The sequence below is a fragment of the Carcharodon carcharias genome, chromosome 11 (genome assembly GCF_017639515.1).
Source record: "Carcharodon carcharias isolate sCarCar2 chromosome 11, sCarCar2.pri, whole genome shotgun sequence".
Classification (NCBI taxonomy): Eukaryota; Metazoa; Chordata; class Chondrichthyes; order Lamniformes; family Lamnidae; genus Carcharodon; species Carcharodon carcharias.
The window spans coordinates 163,763,745-163,790,110 of record NC_054477.1 but is presented as its reverse complement, the minus strand read 5'-3'; the positions used below and the strand labels follow the sequence as shown (position 1 = coordinate 163,790,110).

The 26,366-nt window shown below is 48.0% G+C and overlaps 1 protein-coding gene across 1 annotated transcript in view; it reads right to left on the bottom strand.

Annotated features, from left to right (window-relative positions):
• LOC121283943 (collagen alpha-6(IV) chain-like) overlaps positions 1 to 26,366 on the bottom strand; it is a 254,424-nt gene that overhangs the window by 150,264 nt on the left and 77,794 nt on the right. Inside the window, exons 4-8 of the mRNA XM_041198738.1 lie at positions 6,472 to 6,606; positions 4,846 to 4,890; positions 3,986 to 4,102; positions 2,512 to 2,580; positions 1,115 to 1,150 (exon numbers count right to left, since the gene is read on the bottom strand). Of these exons, the coding sequence (XP_041054672.1) occupies positions 1,115 to 1,150; positions 2,512 to 2,580; positions 3,986 to 4,102; positions 4,846 to 4,890; positions 6,472 to 6,606 (402 nt within the window). The remainder of the gene's footprint in view (positions 1 to 1,114; positions 1,151 to 2,511; positions 2,581 to 3,985; positions 4,103 to 4,845; positions 4,891 to 6,471; positions 6,607 to 26,366) is intronic.

Sequence of the window (26,366 nt, the reverse complement as noted above, 5' to 3'; positions counted from 1 at the left end):
GTTCGAGCCGCTGAATGGCCTCCTCCTGCTCCTTATCCTTGTGTGTTCTTCTCTATGTGAAATATGTCAGCCAATTAATTCACTTCAAGCTCCCACAAACATCACTGTGATAACAAACAGGTTTTCCTTTTGATGTTGGTTGGTTAAGGGATAAATATTGGCCAGGACACTGGGAGAAGCCCCTGATCTTCCAACTTATGCCATTGGAATTTTTACATGCACTTGAGGGGGCAGACAGGGCCTCAATTTAACACCTCATCCAAAAGACAGTGCCACTGACAGTGCAGCACCTGCTCAGAGCTGCATGGGGAGTGTCACGCTGGATTTTTGACTCAGGTCTCTGGGGTGGGGTTTAAACCCACACCTTTCTGATCTGAGGTGACTGTGTTACCCTCTAATCCACAGTGGACACAAGAATAGCCTCTGTTATTTGAGGTGAAGTTGCCTTATCCACTGGGAGCTCCTACTGGTGATTGGGATGGGCTGTCACCTCTTCCTGGTGATTTGGTTGGACAGTCACAGATATCTCTGCGCTCCTGGCTGGTCAGATTCCTGAACTAAAGCAGAAATTCTGAAAATACACCCACTCACACCCCCCACCCCACCGACCCCACCGACCCCCTCACCCTGTACAGCCCCACCCCACTGACCCCCCACCCCATACGCACCTACCCCCCAACCCCCACCCCACCGACCCCCCCACCCCCCACCCCCCACCCCATACCCCCCCACCCCACACCACCGACCCCCCACTCATAACCCTCTACCCTACCGACCCCACCCCATCTCCCATTGCTCCCGACAAACTTCACTCCACATCTCCCCACCGACCCCACCGACTCCCCCAACCCCATCCCACCCCTTCCCCCCGCAACCCCACCGACCCCACCCCACCCCACCCGGTAACCCCCGACAAACCCCACGCCACACCCCACGCCACACCCCACCCCCCCACCCGCATCCCCCCACCCCACTAAACACCACCCCCCCCCCCGCCGCCCCACCGACCCCCCCATCCCACTGACCCCACCACCTGCCCCCCTGCTGCATCCCCGCAACCCGACAATACCCCCAAACTCGTATCCCACCACCGCGCCAAAACCCAAACACTCACCGGAAAACCTGGAGAACCTGGGTGACCGGGATCTCCCTGCGCACACAAGCAGAATGACAATCAGTTAGAATAGAATCACAATCCAATCCCTTCCTCCCTCACTTCCCCATTCCCTATTTCCCTTTCTCCACACTGTTTCCCAGGGGAAAGGTGGTTCAGAAGCTCTTACTCAGGCCCCATCCTCGGCCAGATTCCCAGACTGCGGAGATGTGTGGATTGGAAAGCTGTTGTGACAGACACTGTCCTCTGGGTGAGACACTGAGATCAGACGCTCATTATTCGTGCACTGAGGTGAACAGCCCATTTCACTGATAACTCAATGAGCTGTGTGTCCCTGGCACTGTTGCCCATCCCTAAGGAGGTTGTGGTTGGCCCTTCTCGAACCACCAGTCTTGCTAGTCCATTCCAGAGGCCAGGCGTGGGACTGGAGTCACGTGTAGGCCCAGACTGGGTCCGGACATCAGCTCTCTTTCCCTAAAGGACATTAGTGAGTCTGTTGGGTTTTTAGGACAATCAACAGCTTCATGTTCACTTTTACTGAGAGCAGTTTTTTTTATTTCCAGATTTTTAAAAATGAATTTAAATCTCAATCTTATATAAATTTAAAGTTCTGTGGATTCCTGGTGCAGTAATGAACCCACTGCACATGTTGTTACAGATCACTGGATCCACACAAATACACTGTTACAGATCACTGGATCCACACAAATCCACTGTTACAGATCACTGGATCCACACAAATCCGCTGTTACAGATCACGGGATCCACATAGACCCACTGTTACAGATCACTGGATCCACACAAATCCGCTGTTACAGATCACGGGATCCACATAGACCCACTGTTACAGATCACTGGATCCACACAAATCTGCTGTTACAGATCACGGGATCCACATAGACCCACTGTTACAGATCACTGGATCCACACAAATCCGCTCTTACAGATCACTGGATCCACACAGACCCACTGTTACAGGGGAGGCGGTGGGATAGAGGTATTGTCACTGGGCTAGTACGCCACAGACCCAGGGTAAATGACAGATGGTGGAATTTGAATTTAATAAAAATCTGGAATTAAAAGTCTAATGATGACCATGAAACCATTGTCGGTTGTTGTTAAAACCCATCTGGTTCACTAATGTCCTTTACCTGGTCTGGCCTACATGTGACTCCAGACCCTCAGCAATGTGGTTGACTCTTAAACACCCTCTGAACAGGTGCAACTAGGGATGGGCAATAAATGCTGGCCTAACCAGCGATGCCCACACCCCATGAATGAATTTTTAAAGCTTCACTTTCGTTAATCAGGAGTAAGTGATGAGGGAACCTATGGTGTCCGAGCTACGCACTGTCACATTGAAACATGTGCCACTTGTAGAGTTAGGTGAAACTTACCCTATATCGCGTCCACTCAGTTGTAACAAGAAAAGGCTCTCCCTTCTGCCCCTTCCTGCCAGGTATTCCCTGTATAAACAACAGAAAATAAAAACATCGGCAGCTGATCAGGTTTTGCCTCCTTGCAGCTTTCCAGACTCAACACTGAGCTCCGCGATTTTAGCTAAAAGCATTCCTGTTTTTCCAGCCAGTAGATGCTGGGAATGAGTCTCTTATTTACCATTTACACCTCCTCGTCATCTCTCTTCTGTTATTTTACTTGTTCGTTGTTCATCATTATCCCTTTTGTCTCTTAATCCCTCCTGCTTTCCGTCCTATCACACACATCCCTATTTATTCTACCCCTGCCCTTAAGTCACTTCCCCGACTCATCGCTTGTTTAAATCCTCTTACGTCCCAAATGTTTTCCAGTTGACAGGCCATCAACCTGAAACGTGAACTCTGTCTTTCTCTCTCCACAGATGCTGCCAGACCTGCTGAGCATTTCCAGCACTTTCTGTTTATATTTCAGGTTTCCAGTGTCCGCGGGATTATATATTCATTTCAGAATTTGACCATTTTTGTGTTGTGTAAAAACACAGGAAAAATAGGGTGGGTTTCTCTGAATTGGAATGGAAACCCTGAGAATGTGAGGGTGGATTCAGCTTTTATTCCCTATAAATTGGACAACAGTTTGAAGCAACAATTCTCTTCCTTAGCCCAGTCACCCCTGTTTTCAAACCTGAGATATATTTCCGTTCTTATTTCATTCACATTGTGTAGTAACTGTGGGTATAGCCTCTCCTGCTGCCTATCAGGGAACACGTGATTGTTCTTGAAGGCTCCGACCAATGAACCCTAAGCGCTGGGCAATCCGGGGGCGGGGTTTCCTGACGAGAGTCTGGATCAAGCGTGTAGTGCCTGAAAAACTCTCTGTAATAAAATTTATCTGATTCTTGTTGAAACCTGTCAAGTCATTACAATTGTTATTTTGTAGGATTTCTACATTGGACGTTAATGTGAGCTGTCCGGGGTCTGTTGACAAACATATTTTAAAAGAAGATTAGCTGGTAAAGGAGCTAGGAAAGGAACATTCAAGTGATAGCAGCACCTAGTGTCCAGAATTTGCCACCACACCATGACAGTTGACATAGGAAATTGAATGGGAAATGTTGAAATTGCAGGATTTCCTCTCAATGGAGAGAATCTTTTTTTAAACACAGCAAGTTGCTGTGAGCTGGGAGGCACTGACTAGAAATAATTGGATAGATCCTTCAAAGAGCCAGCACAGGCATGGTGGGCTGAATGGCCTCCTTCTGTGCCGCGAGATTCTGTGAGTCTTTGTATTTATCTTACACTTAGAAAGCAAGTCGATGATTGGAAGTCAAAATGCAGCGAGCACGCAGATTGTTTGACCAAAGCTGCTTCTCTCGGTTCTGATAATCTTGTTCACTCTCATCCTGCACACGATGGTGTTTCAGTAACATTCACTTACAGGGAAGCCCAATAAACCAGGGAATCCAGGTCGTCCCACATCACCGGAATCTCCTCTTGTCCCGTTGCAACCATCATGTCCAGGAGGTCCCCTGGGACCTGGCTGTCCTGGGTGACCCTAAAAGAGTGACAGTTTCAGCACAAGACCATTCATCAAGCGAAGAGAGAGCTATTCTACTGTTCCTGAAGAATAATAAACTGAAGGAACTGACATCAAATCTACAAAACAACCATCTCCTTTCATTCATCCAGCTACCGGTCACATACAAATCTGTTCAGGCCCAACCTGGAGTAATTGCGTTCAGTTCTGGGCAAGAGGGAGATCCTGGCCATGGACAGGGTGTAATGTTGATTCACCAAAATGGTACTGAGGCTAAAAGGACAGGTTGCATAGACTAGGCTTGTATTCTTTTGAGTATCAAATATTAAGAGGGATCTAATTGAGATGTTTGAGATGATTAAAGGATTTGATGGGGTCGATAGAGAGAAACTATTTCCTCTGGTGGGGGGAGCTCAGGACAAGGGGGCAGAATCTTAAAATTGGAGCCAGGCCGTTCAGGGGTGATGTCAGGAAGCACTTCCTCACACAAAGGGGAGTGGAAATCTGGAACTCTCTCCCTTCCCAAGAATCTCTGAATGAAGCAATCAGGTACCTTCTTGCTGGGATAGATACAAAGAAATGGTTTCCTCTGGGTGATGGGAAACTCGAATGATACCCAGGGTTTAAAGCACTACATGGTGAGGACAGTTAACTGTTTGAAGGGGTGTGATCTGATCGTGGTGTTTAACGTTATAACCAGTCCCACAGGGTAATAGCCAGGAGAGCTGTACAGAGAGAAGCCTCTCGGACTGGACACTTACCGGTATTCCATCATTTCCTGCAAATCCGGGGACTCCCATCGGTCCCTATGTCAAAACACAAAAGAAAGCAGGTCAGATAAGGAAACTAGTTACTGAAGTTTGATCTCCCAATCTCTATCAGCAGCCACACAGACCAGGGCAGTTTTAGGGCTGGAGTTTACAGACAGACACTCCTGATGGGAAACGCTTCATGTGGAATGTGTGCTGGTGTCTTCGGGAATGTCGGAGACGGGCAGGGGCTGGGAGCGGAGTCTGGGATGATCCGACTCCAGTTCTCACATGTTGGAACACGGGGAGTGGGATCATCAGGTTGGGGGAGACTGATTGGTTCTGCACTGCCCCTCATTAACCCACTGATGCCCATTCCCAAGGCTGGTCAAGGGAGAGTACGACCCAGAAATGGGCAGAGCTGGGAAGGAGGGTAAATGGGCAATGCCACTGAGGGCCCAAGGTGGACACCGGAATTCCTACCACGGTAATCCCACAATTTCACCGTCCTTTCCAATGGGGGAATTAGAGGGATCGTGACCAGATGATGTAAACTGCTGGGAGGTGGGTAGGGGGGAGGGGGGGGGGGGGCAGAAATTTGGGAAGCTGGGATTTTGTCCATGTAAACAAGATCTGAGGGGGAGTCAGGGCCAAGGAGAAACTCATCAGCCCCTCCCGATCTCAAAGAAGGGCAATAGCTGGGGGAAAGTCCTGGATTACGCTGGGAATCCCTCCCAGTCCATCCTGAGCAGATTCCAGTGACCTACACCAGCTGTGGGTGGCTGTGAGTCCCAGTGAGGCCTCGGGAAAGGTTCCAAATCATCAACAAGTGGATCATCAGCCCTGATGCTGTGAGGAGCCCTCGACCCTGGAGGTGTCTCTTTAATAAGATTGACCCTGGGTGTGTCCCTTTTTACTATTTGACAAGCTGAACTGAAACTTCCATTTGCAATTGGCTCCTTTATCTGACAGACTGCCCTCTGTGTTCTGCTGACCCAGAGGTAGATAGCGGAGGGTGCCAGGGATGGGAGGCCCTTCACTTGCCTGCTGTAATGGAGTAAATGTTCTGATGTTGTGGGGGTTACCGCTTCTCCAATTTCCCAATGGACCCAGAGCACCGGGCCTCCCAAACTCTCCCTCCAATCTATCTGTTTGGGAAAGGCTGCAGTGTCAGGATAACCGGTGTGGTGGTGAGGGAGACAGGCGTGGGGGGCAGGAGGTGAGCTTGGACAGATGCTACCCCACACTGTCCAGTCCAGCTCTGGGGGTTTGTAGAAGGTGAACTCGATGGACCTGCTCCTTTCTCCCCTTACAGGCCCCACGTTCTCTTTGGCGACTGAACTGAAATCTGGTGTTAACTATTCCAAGGAACGGCTGTCGGGTTGAACTGAGAAGCAGCGCAGCCACACAAACTATTACCAAACCCCTCTGACCCATTCCCTGCAGCCATGACTCAGTCTCAATCCGACTATGTGAAATCCAGAGGGAAATTGAGATCCATGTTTAGTTAATTCCAGGGATGAATGAAAAGGAGGAAGTGTCCATTTGGACCATGTGCTGATATTTTACTGGGACCGACACACAAACATTGGGCTGTTGAGTTTTTTCGATCAGTGTAAAGGATTGTTTTGTACTCACCTTGTCTCCGGTTTGACCAGTCAGTCCAGCTTTGCCCCTCTCACCTCTCGATCCCTTATGTCCAGGAACCCCCTGTCGCCCCGGAGGTCCAGGCGGCCCCTGAGGTCCCTGAGAACCCGGGAAACCCGGCCGACCCTGAAAAAAAATACACCTGTCAACAGACGGATTTTACAGCAGCAACGATCCAGAGTGACTCCAGATCCAGAGTGACTCCAGATCCAGAGTGACTCCAGATTCAGAGTGACTCCAGATCCAGAGTGACTCCAGATTCAGAGTGACTCCAGATTCAGAGTGACTCCAGATCCAGAGTGACTCCAGATTCAGGGTGACTCCAGATTCAGAGTGACTCCAGATCCAGACTGACTCCAGATTCAGAGTGACTCCAGATACCTCATGACTCTAGATACAGTGTGATTCCAGATTCAGAGTGACACCAGATACAGGGTGACTCCAGATACAGAGTGACTCCAGATACAGAGTGCCTCCAGATTCAGGGTGACTCCAGATACAGAGTGACTCCAGATACAAAGTGCCTCCAGATTCAGGGTGACTCCAGATTCAGAGTGACTCCAGATTCAGAGTGACTCCAGATTCAGAGTGACTCCAGATACCTCGTGACTCTAGATACAGTGTGATTCCGGATTCAGAGTGACACCAGATACAGAGTGACTCCAGATACAGAGTGCCTCCAGATTCAGGGTGACTCCAGATACAGAGTGACTCCAGATACAAAGTGCCTCCAGATTCAGGGTGACTCCAGATTCAGAGTGACTCCAGATTCAGAGTGACTCCAGATTCAGAGTGACTCCAGATACCTCGTGACTCTAGATACAGTGTGATTCCGGATTCAGAGTGACACCAGATACAGAGTGACTCCAGATTCAGAGTGACTCCAGATACAGACAGGCTTCAGATTCAGAGTGACTCCAGATACAGGGACAATCCTGATACAGGCAATTATCACATCTCTGTTTGTGGATCTTGTTGCACACAAATTGGCTGCCCTGTTTTATACCTACGGTCCACAAATATCTCATTGACTGTATGCCACTTTGGCACACCCTAGGGTTAGGAAAGGTACTATAGAAATGCAAGTCGATTGCGTATTTGTCTGGGTGCTGAGCTCCTCATTGTTAGGAATCGGATGAAGCTATGATCACAGTATCAGATTCCAGTCTGCTGCCTGAACATTAACATGGAGAATATTGAATCAATGCATGGATTGTATGGTTTTACACTGCCCAATATCTGTAAATATTTTGAATTGTTGTTGTAATATCAGGTACGGGGAAGGTGTTAATAACTTGCTCATAATTATCACTGATAGATTTTTTGGAAAATATATTTCATCAATCCAAATATCTGTCTAATATCCAAATTCTTATGTTGGCCGGACTGAGTCCAAGGACAGTTCCAAACGTTCGATTTGAAGAGAATATCTCACCCAATTCAGGAGCAAATCTTTCAAGTCCAGACACAGTCAATTACCTTCCATTTCACAGTAAAATGAAATTCTGCTTTGCAACTCAAAGTAATTAGTGAATTGAGACAACAAAGTTCCCTCTTTTCAAACCTCTCCATGACCTTCCTTCCCCCTCCCTATGTTTGTGATCTCCTCCAGCCCCACAACATCCGAGATCTCTGCGTTCCTCTAATTCCGGCCTCCTGTACTTCCCTGATTTTAAGCGCTCCATCATAGGCGGCCGTCCCTTCAGCTGCCCGGACCCTGAGCTCTGGAATTCCTTCCTTAAACCTCTCCACCTCCCTCCCTCCACCTTGATACTTTTGGTTATTTCTCCTAACAGCTCCAAACATGGCTTGGCTTCAGATTTTGTCTGATTACAGTTTGGTGACGGGGGTGGGGGGCTGGCTGCAGCAACAGAAGCAAGGAATTCTTTAGCAAAAGGTGATGGATTTGAACAATCGTTATTCACTGTTTCATTTGAGAGTGTCATTTCATTTGGTGACTGCTCACCAACTGCAGTTATGGGTGATTCCACAAGGTGGCGATGGAAAACCAGAGAGTGAATCAAAGGATCCACAATTGGAGATTCTCCAATCCTGGGAGACGTCACAGTGACCAGCAGCTTCCTTTAAAACGCATCTTTCCTTCTGTAGCTAGTGCCAGGGAGACTGGCCCTCACTTCCACCCCAAAATAACACATTCTGAAAGCTATCAGCCATCGGTAGGTTAACATTCTCACCACGAGTCAGCAAGTTTTGGGTTCAAATCCCACTACAGCACGTGCCCACTGCAATACTGAGGGAGTGCTGCACTGTCAGAGGGTCAGTACTGAGGGAGTGCTGCACTGTCAGAGGGTCAGCACAAGGGAGTGCCGCACTGTCAGAGAGTCAGTACTGAGGGAGTGCTGCACTGTCAGAGGGTCAGTACTGAGGGAGTGCTGCACTGTCGGAGGGTCAGTACTGAGGGAGTGCTGCACTGTCAGAGTGTCAGTACTGAGGGAGTGCTGCACTGTCAGAGGGTCAGTACAAGGGAGTGCCACACTGTCAGAGGGTCAGTACTGAGGGAGTGCTGCACTGTCAGAGGGTCAGTTCTGAGGGAGTGCTGCACTGTCAGAGGGTCAGTACTGAGGGAGTGCTGCACTGTCAGAGGGTCAGTTCTGAGGGAGTGCTGCACTGTCAGAGGGTCCGTACTAAGGGAGTGCTGCACTGTCAGAGGGTCAATACTGAGGGAGTGCTGCACTGTCAGAGGGTCAGTACTGAGGGAGTGCTGCACTGTCAGAGGGTCAGTACTGAGGGAGTGCTGCAATGTCAGAGGGTCAGTACTGAGGGAGTGCTGCACTGTCAGAGGGTCATTACTGAGGGAGCGCTGCACTGTCAGAGGGTCAGTACTGAGGGAGTGCTGCACTGTCAGAGGGTCAGTACTGAGGGAGTGCTGCACTGTCGGAGGGTCAGTACTGAGGGAATGCTGCACTGTCGTAGGCTCAGTACTGAGGGAGTGCTACACTGGCAGAGGGTCAGTACTGAGGGAGTGCTGCACTGTCGGAGAGTCAGTACTGAGGGAGTGCTGCACTGTCAGAGGGTCAGTACTGAGGGAGTGCTGCATTTTCAGAGGGTCAGTACTGTGGGAGAGCTGCACCATTGTAGGGCACAGTTTTAAAGTGTTTTGCAAAAGAAGCAAATGTGACGTGAGAAAAAGCTTTTTCACACAGTGAGTAGTTAGGGTCTGGAATGCACAGCCTGGAAGTGTGGTGGAGGCAGGTTCCATTGAGGCATCAAGAGGGCATTAGATGATTATTTAAATAGAAACAATGTGCAGGGTTATGGGGAAAAGCAGGGGATTGGCACTAAGTTAAAATGCCCAGAGAGCCGGTGCAGACACAAGGGCCGAATGGCCTCCCTCTACACTGTAACAATTGTGTGATTGTGTGAGAATTGGGGCTGTATAACCACAGCATAGGGAAAGTTCAAAAATAATAGGAATGCTCACATTTCTTTCATGCTTTCCAAAACCTCAGCGCTTTACAGCCAATGAAGCACTTTTTCAATATAATCACAGTTGCAATGTGGGAAGCACGGCAACCAATTTTCACACAGCAAGATCCCACACACAGCAATGAGGTAATGACCAGGATAACCAGTTTCGTAGTGGGTGCTGTTTGAAGAATCAGTTTTGTCAGAAGGGGCCCATTGACCAATCCTGTGCGTGTCCCAGCAGAAGCTGTTTGATCCACTTTCGCTGTTTGCAACAGGCAAGATGCAGGCCACACCCAACCAGCCCGTGCTTGTTAAACTCAGAACACAGTGTGCAACATTAGATGTGGCTTTGCAATTGGACAACATTCGCTAAATAGTCCTCAGCGTGCTAAAAATTGCGCTGGCAACCAATTTAAGATACCAGTCAGGCTCGCAGTGTGGTGCATTTACCTGCGCTGGAAACCACCTTTATTAATACACAAGACCCTGTTCTTTTCTGTTTCAGCTAAACAAAATAAATGACAGCCATTCACTGGTTCATTCCTCAGGGCAATGCCTTGACCAATCAGAGTCAAGCTGCCTGGTTTAAAATTCAAACAATGCTTGGCAGTTAATTGTCAGCTACCACTAACTGGTGTATTTGCCATGGCAATGCCTCTACCAATCAGTGCCCTCTTGCCAACCAATCAGCACTCTCTCCTCATATACAGTATAAAGTTGTTGCTTCCCCTGACATTGGTATTCTTGCGATTGGGATAAGAGTGAAAAAACCAACACACAAGAAAATCCATCCATGGAATGTTCACTGCTTCTGTCTTCATCCCGAATAATCCTTTTCCCACCTTTCTGGATTTGAACAGTGAATGTTTTCCAGTTGATGTAGTAAGTGGGTGGACGAGGAGGAGATTTTGGGCTGGTTCAGGTTGAGGGTATGAGCTCTGTGGGATGGAAAAGCTTTCTAATTTTCTAGTTTGGAGTGTCAGGCTGGACTTTAAGGACAAAAGGTGCGTCATGTTCTACTGTTCCTTGTCAATAACTGCCAACACTTTTTTCTATTCATTCATAGGATGTGAATGTCTCTGGCTGGGCCAGCATTTATTGCCCATCCCTAATTGCCCTTGAGAAGGCGGTGGTGAGCTGCCTTCATGAACCGCTGCAGTCCATGTGGTGTAGGTACACCCACAGTGCTGTTAGGGAGGGAGTTCCAGGATTTTGACCCAGCGACAGTGAAGGAACATTAGTAAAGAGCGTGGACTACCTGCGACTATGTAAGATACATGATACAGGAACAGGCCAGCCAGTCCATGCTGGTGTTTATGGTCCACTTGAGCCTCCTCCCATCTTTCCTCATCCAAATCTATCATTGTCGCCCTCTATTTCCTTGTCCCTCCAGTGCTGGGCCAGCCCCCCCTTAAAAACATCAAAATTATTCACCTTGACCCCTCCCTGTGGTGGTGAGTTCCACATTCCCCACCACTCTCTGGCTGAAGAAGTTCCTCCTGGATTCCCGATTGGATTTCCTGGTGACCATCTTATATCGATGGCCTCTAGTTCTGCTCTTCCCCACAAGAGGAAACATTCTCTCTTGTCCACTCTATCAAACCCTTTCAGAACTTTAAAGACCTCTATTTGGAGATCCCTCAGCAGCCTTTCTCCAGAGTGAGGAGACCCAGCCTGCCAATCGTTTCCTGATGTATATAACCACACGTTTCTGGGAATATCCTTGTAAATCTTCTCTGCACCCTCTCCAGTGCCTCTGTATCCTTTTCATAATATAGGGACCGGAATTGCACTCAGTGCCCTCAGTGTGGTCTCACCAACATTCGATACAGGCTTAATATAACTTCCTTCCTGGGGAGTTATTAATCATGAGTCAGTTTGGGTGGAAAACTCGGCAGATTCAGACAATGGATTCCTCTCACTCAGGAACTCTGCAAACTGGGCACAGAATGTACACCCAGGGAGGGGCCGGATCACCTTGTATCCTGTCCCCAGCCAATCCCAAAAGCTCCTCTTATTTTCGCTGGAGCGATTATGTGAATGGCATCTTGGAAATAAAAATCAAATGTTTCCTGATATTTTGCAGTGAGTGGAGCGGGGGATTTATGGAACAAACATGTTCGTTACTCAAGCTTTTCACTGATGGGAATGTTTGTATGTTTCGTTTGATAATGTAAACCATCTGTGCATGCTGGTGAAAAAAAACCCTCAGAGTGGCCGTGAGCTGTAAAGCTAGTTTCAGCCAACGATTACAGGAGGTTTACAGGAGGTGTTCTGTGTGTGGGTAATGTAGCCAAGACTGTGTCACTATTACCCTGTGAATTAACAAATCAACTGTGATCAAAACCCTGGGACAAAACAACTGGACAGTGTAGGTATGAAATTAAAATCAGTGACTGGAATCCCAGGTGAAGTGCTCTGTGTGGGATTCCTGTTGGAATACTGTGGGAATGTGGTTTCTGAAAGTACACCGTAAGACTTCTCCAAATAAACCTCATATACTCCAGGGAATCGGAGGAGACCCATCCTTTAAAAGCCAGAAACACTCCTTCTGGGCGATTGCCAATCCATGGTCCTTTTGCAGTTTGTTTTATTGCCCACAGCTGTGAGCAGAGATTGCAAAGTGAATAAAGCAGCAGGATTCAGGCAGAGCACAGGGAGGGTTAACTACAGTGAGAGTACTGGAACTCTACAAACTGTAGCTGGTACCAGGTTCGCCAACACACTTCACTTTCTAAAACAAGGCCCATTAAAACCATGTGGAACAATACTCCTTTGTTAATTAATCATTGTAAGTAAGTTGCTTTGAACTTAGTACCAGTAAGGACTGACCCACCAGAGACTCACACATAACAGAGGTGCATCCACTCTCACTGAGGAGGTGTGGGGCAGGGACAGGAATCGAGCTGCACCGGGGATAGCAGAGGCTGTAAAACTAAGCAGCGAGCAGGCAACACCATGACCCTGAGCACTCCTCCCCTCTTGACCCTCTCCCTGAGCCCTCCATAGTCCCCCTCACCCCAAGACACCTCTTCCCAAGTCCCACTTTCCCTGAGCCCCCTTCTCCCTGAGCATCCTCTTCCTGAGCCCTCCCAGAAACCCCTCCCCGAGATATCACTTCCTCAGCCTCCTTCTCCCTGAGACCCCCTCTCCCATCCCTCCCTCTACCCGAGCCACCCTCCTCCTTGAGGACCTCTCTCCCCAGCCGCCTCTCCTCAAACTCCCTTCTGCCCCTCTCCCCAAACCTTCCTCACAAAGCACTCCTTTCCCCTCTCCTCGAGCACCCCTCACCCCTTTCCCCAAGCCCCCTATCCCTGAGCCCCCCACTCCTCAAGCCCAATTTCACTATGGTATATACTCTCACTGTGGTATATGCTGTCACTGTGGTATATGCTGTCACCATGGTATATGCTCTCACTGTGGTATATTCTCTCACTGTGGTATCTACTCTCACTGTGGTATATGCTGTCACTATGGTATATACTCTCACTGTGGTATATGCTGTCACTATGGTATATACTCTCACTGTGGTATATGCAAGCAATGGTCGTGTACTCTCAGCTGTCATGTTGCCAAGGCAACATATCAATGATTTACTTTCATTGGAGATCACCTTGCAGTATTTATCGGTAAGTATATGGAATTGACCTGATTTACCATCTATCTCTGATATACAACCTGCTAATGATGGGCATTTCACCAGGAGACACCATCCTAGTTCAATTTGCACATTACTGTAGGTTCTGGTTTGGAGATAGCTCCACACAATCACTTGTCCAGATTCCTACATTTTGGATTACAACCCAAGGGACTCAGATGGGAAACGAATTCCCATATTTTCCACCTTTCTCCAGCTCCCACTGATAATCCAACAGCTGCTTCTCTGCCAGAAACGTTAATTTCAGTCCATGAATTTCAAATGTGAACTGAGCAGCCTTTCTGCAGACGGACAAAATGTACAAAGAAAACATACAAATCTGAGATTTGAAACATTGAGAGGCCCCCACCTGTCTCATAGATGATAGCTGAGGAAGGACAGTGGGTATGTTCCATTCACTCTGTTCTGGTGAGGTTCATATCAAACAGCCCCAGTCACTGAGACCTGACCTGTCCACATACACAGACACTCAGTATGTGCTAATCTGCATTGGATGGCACTATTTTCTTTGGCTACTGGTTCTGACTGGTGGCTGCTACGTATGGCATAACAACAAAAACTTATGTTGCTATAGGGCCTATAACCTAATCACACATCTCAAAATGCTTCCCAACAACGATTATCAAGCGAAATTTGGCAACAAGCCTTGTTTGGAGATATGAGAGCAAAGAGGGTAGGTTTATAAGAGCGCCTTAACACACCCACACACACACACACACACACACACACACACACACACACCCACACACACAGACACACACACACCCACACACACATACACCCACACACACACACACACACTCACCCACACACACCCACACACACACACCCCCACACACACTCACACACACCCACGCCCACACACACACACATACACAAACCTGCACACACCCACACACTCAACCACACACACACACCTGCACGCACCCACACATACACACACACACTCCCACACACACAAACACACACACACACATTCACACACACGCACACACACAAACAAACACACACAAACACACACACACTCACACACAAACACACACACACTCACACACAAACACACACTCACACACACAAACACACACAAACACACACATACACACACTCACACACACACACACACACACACTCACACTCACACACATTCACACACACACAAACAAACACACACAAACACACACACAAATACACAGAGTGGATTGAACAATGGAGAAATTCTCAGGAGCTTTCTATTGTTTCACTCCCTTGGAATTTGGATCAGACTCTGCACAGAAGCAGAGTTGCTGCTGGTGTTTGTTAGCAGTTGTGTTCGAGACCCTGAAATATTCTGTCCCATTACCAAACATCGCCAGCTTGACCCTGTTACAAACTGTACTCACTGTCCAAAAGCTCCACATGCCGCAGGCACTAATAGGGCAGATTTTCATGGCGGAAACCCACTTACAATATGAAAATTGGAGTCCTACCGATGTCTGTAGGTAAAACCTTGGGTTTTATCCACTAATGGGTGCAGCAGGAGCAAGCATCAAGCAGAGACTCCTGAACAACAGTACTGAGGGAATGCTGCACTGTTGGAGGGTCAGTACCGAGGGAGTGCTGCACTACCAGAGGGTCAGTACTGAGGGAGTGCCGCACTGTCAGAGAGTCAGTACTGAGGGAGTGCCGCGCTGTCAGAGGGTCAGTACTGAGGGAGTGCCGCACTGTCAGAGGGTCAGTACTGAGGGAGTGCCACACTGTCAGAGGGTCAGTACTGAGGGAGTGCCGCACTGTCAGAGGGTCAGTACTGAGGGAGTGCCGCACTGTCAGAGGGTCAGTACTGAGGGAGTGCTGCACTGTCAGAGGGTCAGTACTGAGGGAGTGCCGCACTGTTAGAGGGTCAGTACTGAGGGAACACTGCGCTGTCAGAGGGTCAGTACTGAGGGAGTGCTGCACTATCAGAGGGTCAGTACTGAGGGAACACTGCACTGTCAGAGGGTCAGTACTGAGGGAGGGCCGCACTGTCAGAGGGTCAGTACTGAGGGAGTGCTGCACTGTCAGAGGGTCAGTACTGAGGGAGTGCTGCACTGTCAGAGGGTCAGTATTGAGGGAGTGCCGCACTGTCAGAGGGTCAGTACTGAGGGAACACTGCACTGTCAGAGGGTCAGTACTGAGGGAGGGCCGCACTGTCAGAGGGCAGTACTGAGGGAGTGCTGCACTATCAGAGGGTCAGTACTGAGGGAATGCTGCACTGTCAGAGGGTCAGTACTGAGGGAGGGCCACACTGTCAGAGGGTCAGTACTGAGGGAGTGCTGCACTATCAGAGGGTCAGTACTGAGGGAGTGCTGCACTGTCAGAGGGTCAGTACTGAGGGAGTGCCGCACTGTCAGAGGGTCAGTACTGAGGGAGCGCTGCACTATCAGAGGGTTAGTAAAATTCTTTAGGTTCTCTTAAGGTAGTGAAAAGTGCTATAAAAATGCAATTTTGAAAGACAGCACCTCTGACAGTGCAGCACTCCATCGGTACTGCACTGGGAGTGTGAGCCTGGATTTTGTGCTCCAGTGTCTGGAGGAGAACTTAAGATCAGAAGAAAAAGGAGCAGGGTGAGGCTATTCGGCCCATTGAGCCTGTTCCACCATTCAATAAGATCACAGCAGATCTGGTAATGGCTTTAGCGCCAATTTCCTGCTCCCTTGTTGATCACAAATTTGTCTAACTCGGCCTTGAATATATTCAGTGACATGGCCTCCCTGCCTCTCTGTGGAAGAAAATTCCAAAGCCTATAGAACCTCTGAGAAAAAAAAATCCTCCTCATCTCTGCCTTCAATAGGAGACTGCTTATTTTGTAACTGATCCCCCTAGTTCTAGGTTCCCCAGAAGTGAAAACATCCTTTCAGCATCTCCCCTGTCAGTCTGCAGCCCCCACCCACCCCACCATCAGGATCTTACTGTTTCGATAAGATCACCTCTCATTCTTCTACACTCCGGTGTGTGTAGGCCCAGCCTTTTCTCATAAGAACCCTTCACCCCAGGAATCTGCTGACCCAACATTCTCTGAACTGCTTCCAATTCAAGTCTACCCTTCCCTAAGTATGGAGACCAAAACTGTACACCGTGCTCCAGGTGCAGTCTCACCAACGCCCTGGACAGCTGTAGCAAGACTTTTATACTCAGCACAGATGTGCACAGTATGATCCCATTGAAATGACTGACTGGTTAATCTGCCTTTGGTTATGTTAGTTAAGGGAGGAATGTTGGCTGAGACCCCTTGCTCTCCTTCCAACAGGGACCCTGGGATCTTGTAAATCTACCTGAACAGTTTGACGGGGCCATTGGTTTAATGTGCGTAAAGAGGATGTAATCATATGTTAACTACTGAGAACGTTTCAGCATCAGCGCTGAACTTGGTGCAAGACGCCAGTCTATTTGTGCTCGAATGAGGTTGTCTTTGTGAGAACGCCATGAAGAGCAGGTCTCATTGCATCAGGCAGGAGACTGTGGCTTCAGCTCCCACTCCAGACCTCGAGTACAGAAGGGAAATACTCCAGTGTACTGTACTGAGGGAGTGCTGCAGTGTCAGAGGTGCTGTCTTTTGGATGAAAAGTTAAACCAAAGCCCCTTTGGCCTGTTCCTGTGAGTATTGAAGATTCCTTGGAATGTTTTGAAGAAGATGAGGGAAGTTTTCATGATTGTCCGGGCCAACATTCCCTCCTTCCAGCAAAGCCACCAAAAATAGATTAACTGATTACTCATCTTATCAGCCGTTGGTGGGATTTTTCTGTCTGAAAATCGGAAGGGCTGTTTGAAGATGTTCTCTCAGTGCCCTGCTCAACATTCCTCTCCCAACCAATGCCACAAAAAAAACACATCAACAATTCTCATCCATTAGCTGTGGGATCAAGTTAGTGCTGCCTTTGCCATCAGAAAAATAAATCGTATAAGTTAGCTTAACATAAAATGTGTTTCTACAGTTCAGCACGGGTGTACTTAATGTGTTTCTGTAATTCAGCACATGTGTACTTAATGTGTTTCTGCTGTTCAGCACACGTGTACTTAATGTGTTTCTGGAGTTTAGCACACGTGTACCTAATGTGTTTCTGGAGTTTAGCACGCGTGTACCTAATGTGTTTCTGTAATTCAGCACACGTGTACTTGATGTGTTTCTGTAATTCAGCACACATGTACTTAATGTGTTTCTGCACTTTAGCATGCATGTACCTAATGTGTTTCTGTAATTCAGCACATGTGAACTTGATGTGTTTCTGCACTTTAGCATGCATGTACCTAATGTGTTTCTGGAGTTCAGCACGCGTGTACTTAATGTGTTTCTGCACTTTAGCATGCATGTACCTAATGTGTTTCTGGAGTTCAGCACGCGTGTACTTAATGTGTTTCTGCACTTTAGCATGCATGTACCTAATGTGTTTCTGGAGTTCAGCATGCATGTACTTAATGTGATTCTGCACTTTAGCACGCATGTACCTAATGTGTTTCTGGAGTTCAGCACGTGTGTACTTAATGTGTTTCTGCACTTTAGCATGCATGTACCTAATGTGTTTCTGGAGTTCAGCACACATGTACTTAATGTGTTTCTGCACTTTAGCACGCATGTACCTAATGTATTTCTGGAGTTCAGCACGCGTGTACTTAATGTGTTTCTGCACTTTAGCATGCATGTACCTAATGTGTTTCTAGAGTTCAGCACGCGTGTACTTAATGTGTTTCTGCACTTTAGCACGCATGTACCTAATGTATTTCTGGAGTTCAGCATGTTTGACTTGGTCCATTTAATCTGTTCTATATAAGAGTTAAATTAGAGTTAAGTCTATTTTAATTGTTCATGGGGCTAACTGAAATAAAACATCACTACTTTGTATCCCACCCACGTCATTCCTGTTTGTTTCCTCTGGAATTTATCATACAAAAGGCCTTTCATTAATGACAAATGCATGTGCCTGAGATTATCCTTGTTCTATCCATCTTCACTATTCATACATTCCCCTCCCTCTCATCCTTCAAGTCTTTTCCCAATGACCTGCCCATTCGCTGAGAACTCTTTCTGGTTTATGTCAAAGGTTTTAAACGCCCACACTCGAGTAAATCTCACATTCCAGGTCCCTAGACACATTTTCCAGCTGAGGAAAAGTACAAGTGGGTGGAGGCTGAAATTATAATGTTCCAGCAATGTCTCAGGATTTGTCCTTGGCAACATGACTGAATTTCCTCTCCCACAGTCTTCGCGAGTCTTCCCTCAGTGTCTTCCAACAAGGCTGTTTGAAGATCCTGAGCAGAAAATAAAAGTCAAATCCTGAAGCACATTTTAAACAAAAAATAGAAAATAAATTCAAAGGTGACCAGCCTCTGGGGGAGGAATAATCCTGTTGCTGTAATATATTGTACAAATCCACCCATTCATGTCAATAACTTGCCTCTTATCTTGTCTGGAATCAGCAAGTCAAGCAACAGCTGGTTTTTGTGTTTGAAGTTTCAGAAACAATCCATGGATAGGAGAGGTTTGGTGTGAGGCCTGATGGTTTGGTTTGGTCTGGTCTGGGTGATCAAAGCTGGGGGGGGTTCAGCCCTACCCTCTCTGAAAGGTTATCAGTTGAACCAAACTCAACTAATATACACAGGACCATGAGTAGCACCATATTGCCAAAGCCAGGCATTGTTACTGGGACAGACCGCTCAGTGGGGTGGGGTTTACTTGCTCCCACCAAGTGTGTGTCTTCAGCAGTGGGGGAGGTGGGGGGGGGGGGGCGGTTGTGTGTGTGGTTTGGACAGAGGGGGCACATAAAATTGGGTCGGAGCCCACCTTTCCTGCCCACCCTTGAGCTCACCCCCATAAAACAGGGGGTGGTTGGATGTCAAGCTCAACAGCCCGCCCGCTATGTTTAAATAAGTAACCAAGGGCCAGTTGAGCTTGTTAAGAAGCCAACTGGCTCTGATAATATGCTGCCCAGGCCAAGAGATGGTTGGCATGGGCAGTCAGGCCTGAGTGGGAAGGCCATGTTTTAAAAAATCTTTTTTAAAGGGCGGGAAGGAAGTGGGGGGGGCACTAATTTCAGGGTCGGTGGGGTGGGGGGGGGGGTAGTTTTCCCTTTGCACATCTTGGGGCTAGCCCCCTGGTATTGCTCCCCAACTTTCTTCCTGACACCTGCCCTGAAAAACCAACCACCCCCACTCCCCCACCCCCACCCCCCCGGCCCCCTGCCTTAAATTGCCCAAACACTCCCTGCCGATCGCCCGGACTTCCCTTGCTCTGGGACCCATTGTGCCGCTTCCTTGGGCCTGCAGTCCCTGGGCCAGGGCCCACGAACGTGCCCTTGGCACTGCCAGGGATTGCCGGGCAATCGGATTGGCCAGCGGCTCCCTGGATACGACTCCCCCTCCCCCGCATTGAGGGGCGGAGGTCCCACTGGCAGGCTAGTTAACCCCCCTCCCCCACCTCGCAGCGCTGTATGCCTGCGGGGTGAGCTGGCACCGAGCGGCTAGGCTCCATGCCAACTCTGCTTCCAGGGGTCTGAGCCACACGCTCCCCTACCCCCCACCCCCCCCCCACCCCCCCACACCCCCCCCACCTCCCCCACCCCCCCACCCCACCCCACCCCACCCCACCCCCCCACCCCCCCACACCACCCACCCCCCACCCCCCACCCCCACCCCACCCCCCAACCCCACCTCCCGGTAATATTCGGCCCAGCACCACTCTCTCTGAGTGCGCCACCTGGAGCCCTCCCCTCTGATGGAACGAAGACAGAGAAAATAATTTCACCGAAGGGGAGATCGAAGTCAGAGGCCATCAGTATAAAAACCAACGGGGGATTCAGAGAAACTGAGCACGGTGAGAATGTGGAGCTTGTTACCACAGGGAATGGCTGTGGTGAAAAGTATCGAGACATTTGAGAGGAAGCTGGATAGACTCAGGAGGCAGAAGCGAATAGAGGCAGAGAGAGGGAGATGGGGAGGGATGGTAGGAAGTTCGAGTGAAGCTTCGGAAGCAACATGGAGTGGCTGGGCCGAATGGCCAGTTTCTGGGCTGTAAACCTCGCGTAACACGATTCGGTGATGCCACCGTCAGAGCCACGACAGACCAAACAACCTCTCCCTGTGCCGTAAACTTTCGATGATTCCTGTTCCCATGCAGGTGGCCTCAAAGATGTACAGGGTTTCAGGAGGGAGGGTAGTTCAATGAGAGAGGGAAAGGGGGTAAATTAACATGGGGCTACACATGGTAAGGTAACACAGAGTAATATAACAAAGGGTAATAAAACATAGGGGGTAATGTAACCCATGGTAAAAAAATACAGGGGGTAATATAACACAGGGGAAAAAACACAGAGGGCAAAATAACACAGGGTAATAAAACACAGGGGGTAAAAACACAGGGTAATAAAACACAGGGGCTAATATAACTCAGGGGGTAATATAACACAGGGTAATATAACACAGGGGGTAATATAACACAGGGGGTAATATAACTCAGGGGGTAATATAACAGAGGGTAATATAACAGAGGGTAATATAACACAGGGGGTAATATAACTCAGGGGGTAATATAACAGAGGGTAATATAACACAGGGGGTAATATAACACAGGGTAATACAACAAAGGATAATATAACACGGGGTAGTATAACACGGGGTAAAATAACACAGGGGGTAATATAACATGGGGTAATATAACACAGGGTAATATAACACAGGTGTCCCAGGTCCTCGGCCCAACCATCTTCAGCTGCTTCATCAATGACCTTCCTTCCATCATAAAGTCAGAAGTGGGGATGTTCGCTGATGATTGCACAATGTTCAGCACCATTCACAACTCCTCAGATACTGAAGCAGTCCATGTCCAAGTGCAGCAAGACCTGGACATATCCAGTCTTGGGCTGACAAGTGGCAAGTAACATTCACACCACACAAGTGTCAGGCAATGACCATCTCCAACAAGAGAGAATCCAAGCATCGCCCCTTGATGTTCAATGGCATTACCATCACTGAATCCCCCACTATCAACATCCTTGGGGGTTACCATTGACCAGAAACTGAACTGGACTAGCCATATAAATACTGTGGCTACTAGAACAGGTCAGAGGCTAGGAATCCTGCGGTGAGTAACTCACCTCCTGACAAGTCACAAATCAGGAGTGTGATGGAATACTCCCCCCTTGCCTGGATGAGTGCAGCTCTCACAACACTCAAGAAGCTCAACACCATCCAGGACAAAGCAGCCCCGCTTGATTGACACCCCTTCCACAAACATTCACTCCCTCCACCACCGACACACAGTAGCAGCAGTGCGTACCATCAACAAGATGCACTACAGCAACTCACCAAGGCTCCTTATACGGCACCTTCCAAACCCACGACCACTACCATCTAGAAGGACAAGGGCAGCAGACACATGGGAACACCACCACCTGGAATTTCCCCTCCAAGTCACTCACCATCCTGACTTGGAATTATATCACCGTTCTTTCACTGTCACTGGGTCAAAATCCTGGCACTCCCTCCCTAACAGCACTGTGGGTGCACCTACACCAATTGGACTGCAGCGGTTCAAGAAGGCAGCTCACCACCACCTTCTCAAGGGCAATTAGGGATGGGCAATAAATGCTGGCCCAGCCAGCGATGCCCACATCCCATAAATGTATAAAAAAGTAACACAGGGTAATATAACATAGGGTAATAATACACAGTGGGTAATATTACACAAGAGGAATATTAAACAGGGGGTAATATCACACCGAAGCTAATATAACACAGGGTAATAATACACGGGGGAATATAATAAGGCCATTGTCTTGAATCATATCTAGAATTTGAAAACAAGTATTATGGGCAATGATCCTGATGATGCTTGTGACTCCTGGTGGATCGCAGTTAGGGTTTAGAATGACTGGGAGAAATGGCTGATTCCTCGATATGCAGTATGAATTTCCAGGGAAGTGAGTTTGGGGTGTTGCGTTAGTGACTGATTCATCAGATCTGATGGTGATGACGTATTGGGTATGATCCTTCATTACAACGTGACTGGTGGGACAAATTGTAATTCTCTCTGTCCTTCCTGAATGTTTGTTCATTAATGCAAATGAGATACCATTTCACACATAAGCAAGTGGAGACAATGCTGGAGCGATTCCCCTGGAGCTCCCAGGATTCCGTCCCCATGGAAATTTGGGCCAATAATTTATCTTTCTTCACAACAAAAACAAAAACAGAATTACCTGGAAAAACTCAGCAGGTCTGGCAGCATCGGCGGAGAAGAAAAGAGTTGACGTTTCGAGTCCTCATGACCCTTCGACAGAACTTGAGTTCGAGTCCAGGAAAGAGCTGAAATATAAGCTGGTTTAAGGTGTGTGTGTGGGGGGCAGAGAGATAGAGAGAGAGAGAGAGGTGGGGGGGGTGTGGTTGTAGGGACAAACAAGCAGTGATAGAAGCAGATCATCAAAAGATGTCAACGACAATAGTACAATAGAACACATAGGTGTTAAAGTTAAAGTTGGTGATATATCTAAACGAATGTGCTAATTAAGAATGGATGATAGGGCACTCAAGGTATAGCTCTAGTGGGGGTGTTTTTTTTTAAATAATGGAAATAGGTGGGAAAAGGAAAATCTTTATAATTTTCTTGTTTTGTCATAAGCAATGAGTGGATTTGGAGCAACTATGCTAATGAACTGGGAGCCAATCTCACCAGGACATTCAGTGCTTGAATAAGCAGCAGTGCTATTTAACACATACTGTGCACACGATTCTCACACTCACATTCAGTAATGCACTGTAAACCTGCCTCACTTGAGCTGCCACATTACATTCTGTACCTGTTCTGAGCTACAATGAAAGTCTCATTACATTGACTTTCCTTTGAATAGATTGGGAATCCAACACCAACAGTGCTGCTCTGACAGGAGTTTACAACCCATAAAGAGTTTGATAGAGTAGATAGAGAATTCCCTCTGTTGGGGGTAGGGTGGTGGGGGGGAGTCCAGAACAAGGGGGCTGAACCTTAAAATTGGAGCCAGGTCATTCAGGGGTGATGTCAGGAAACACTTCTTCACACAAAGGGGAGTGGAAATCTGGAACGCTCTCCCCCACAAAAAGCTGTTGAGGTTGAGAGTCAATTAAAAATGTCAAGACTGAGATTGATAAGATTTTATTGGGTAAGGGGATTAACAGTCATGGAACACTGGTGGGAAGATGACATTAATATACAGATCAGTCATGAGCTAACTGAATGGTGGAACAGGTACAAGGGGCTGAATGGCCTCCTCCTGTTTCTGTGTTTACTCCAGACTTGCTCCATCATGTCTGTTCTATGCAATGAGGATTCAATGTGTACCCTCCCGATCTTTCAGCTTGACTCACCTCAGCTCCTGCGAAGCTGTCACAGTTCAACAAATTAAACCCACTTGTCAAACACTAAGATAAAAATGGTTAGTGTGAGTTAACCAAACAGCTGTCCTTCGGTCAGTTACAAGGATCTGAAATTTGTTTCTGGACAGTGGAATGTTTTTATTAACAAAGATTTGCTCCATGATGGGACTGACAGGGAATTTGAGCTTCACTTTATCCCTGGCTTTCAAGACTAATCACTGTTTACCAAATAATCAATTTAGATTCTGTTCAGTTATAAATAAGCCAAGAAATCTTTTGCAAATTCAAGGTCTTCCAACGTAACCTTCCGATCTCCTTATTTACAGAAAGACCCAAGGGTTGAGTCAACAAGAGTTTGGAGAAATCTTGAAAAGTTTGGACCTGTGCCGAGGAGTTGGAATTGAAATTGGACCATGTGTCATTTGGACGATTGAGAGTTCACGTGCAGCTGCTTGAGGTCTGGACTCTCTGTCCTGTGTACTCTGTCCAAATGAAGCGGTCATTAATCTGTCGAGGGATCAGGCAGCAGAAACTGAGCCTTGCAGGCCAGACATTTGCACTGAGGCAACAAACAACACGGTGTTTCAGAGACTTACTGCCCACAGCTAATACTCCGACTGTAACCTCACCCTGTCCTGCACACATTCAGCAGCATTTTTACAAGCACTACAGCTGTATACAAACCCATGGCCCGACCTGTCTTTTAATGACCTTTTCCCATCTTTAAAAATGCATTCCCTTCCCTTGGATTAGCATTGCCTGTTACATTCAGAAGCCTCTTTCTAAAAGTATTCAACATTGTTTTAAAACACCGGAGCAACATGGCACATCTGTCAGCCGGGCCTCAATGTATAGCACTCCTGCCTCACAGTCAGAAATTCACAGTTTAAACCCCACTCCAAAGATTTGAGCCAATAAGCAAACTGATGGTTCCATACTATACTGAGGGAGTGCTGCACTGTCAGAGGGTCAGTACTGAGGGAGTGCTGCACTGTCAGAGGGTCAGTACTGAGGGAGTGCTGCACTGTCAGAGGGTCAGTACTGAGGGAGTGCTGCACTGTCAGAGGGTCAGTACTGAGGAAGTGCTGCACTGTCAGAGGGTCAGTACTGAGGGAGTGCTGCACTGTCAGAGGGTCAGTACTGAGGGAGCGCTGCACTGTCGGTGGGTCAGTACTGAGGGAGCGCTGCACTGTCGGAGGGTCAGTACTGAGGGAGCGCTGCACTGTCGGTGGGTCAGTACTGAGGGAGTGCTGCACTGTCGGAGAGTGAGTACTGAGGGAGCCCTGCACGTCAGAGGGTCGGTAGTGAGGATGTGTTGCATTGTCAGAGGGTCAATACTGAGGGAGTGCTGCACTGTCAGTGGAGCAGTACTGAGGGAGTGCTGCACTGTCAGAGGGTCAGTACTAAGGGAGTGCTGCACTGTTGGAGGGTCACTACTGAGGGAGTGCTGCACTATCAGAGGGTCAGTACTGAGAGGGTGCCGCACTGTCGGAGGGTTAGTACTGAGAGAGTGCTGCACTGTCGGAGGTTCAGTACTGAGGGAGTGCAGCATTGTCTGAGGGTCAGTATTGAGGGAGTGCTGCATTGTCAGGGGGTCAGTACTGAGGGAGTGCTGCACTGTCGGAGGGTCAGTACTGAGGGAGTGCTGCACTGTCGGAGGGTCAGTACTGAGGAAGTGCTGCACTGTCGAAGAGTCAGTACTGAGGGAGTGTCGCACTGTCAGAAATGCAGTTTTTCAGGATGATCCCAGGGCACTGTTTTGGAATAGAGCAAGGGAGTTCTCCCTAATGTCTTGGCCAATTTGTAACCCTTAATAAAACAGATGATCTCGTCATTATCTCATTGCTCTTTGTGCACCATATTCCCACTTTCTCTCCATTGACGCCCCTCATATCCAAAAAATGATCAATTTCTTTCTTGAATATACTCAGTGACCTGGCCTCCACAGCCTCTGTGGGACAGAATTCCACATGTTGACCACCCCCTGAGTGAAGAAATGTTTCCCCATCTCAGTCCTAAATGACCCACCCTGTATCCTGAGACTGTGGCCCCTGGTTCTAGACTCTCCAACCAGGGGAAACATCCTCGCTGCATCTAGTCTTGTCTAGCCCTGTTAGAATTTTATACATTTCAATCAGATCCTCTCTCATTCTTCTAAACTCTAGTGAATACAGGCCCAGTTGAACCAATCTCTTCTCATACGACAGTCCTGCCATCCCCAGTATCAGCCTAGTGAACCTTCACTGCACTCCCTCTATGGAAAATATATCCTTTCTTAGGTAGGGAGACCAAAACTGCACATAATACTCCAGGTGTGGTCTCACCAAGGCCCTGTATAATTGCAGTAAGAAATCCCTCATTCTGATCTCAAATCCTCTTGCAATGAAGGCCAACATACCATTTGCCTTCCTAATTGCTTGCTGCATCTGCCTGTTTACTTTCAGTG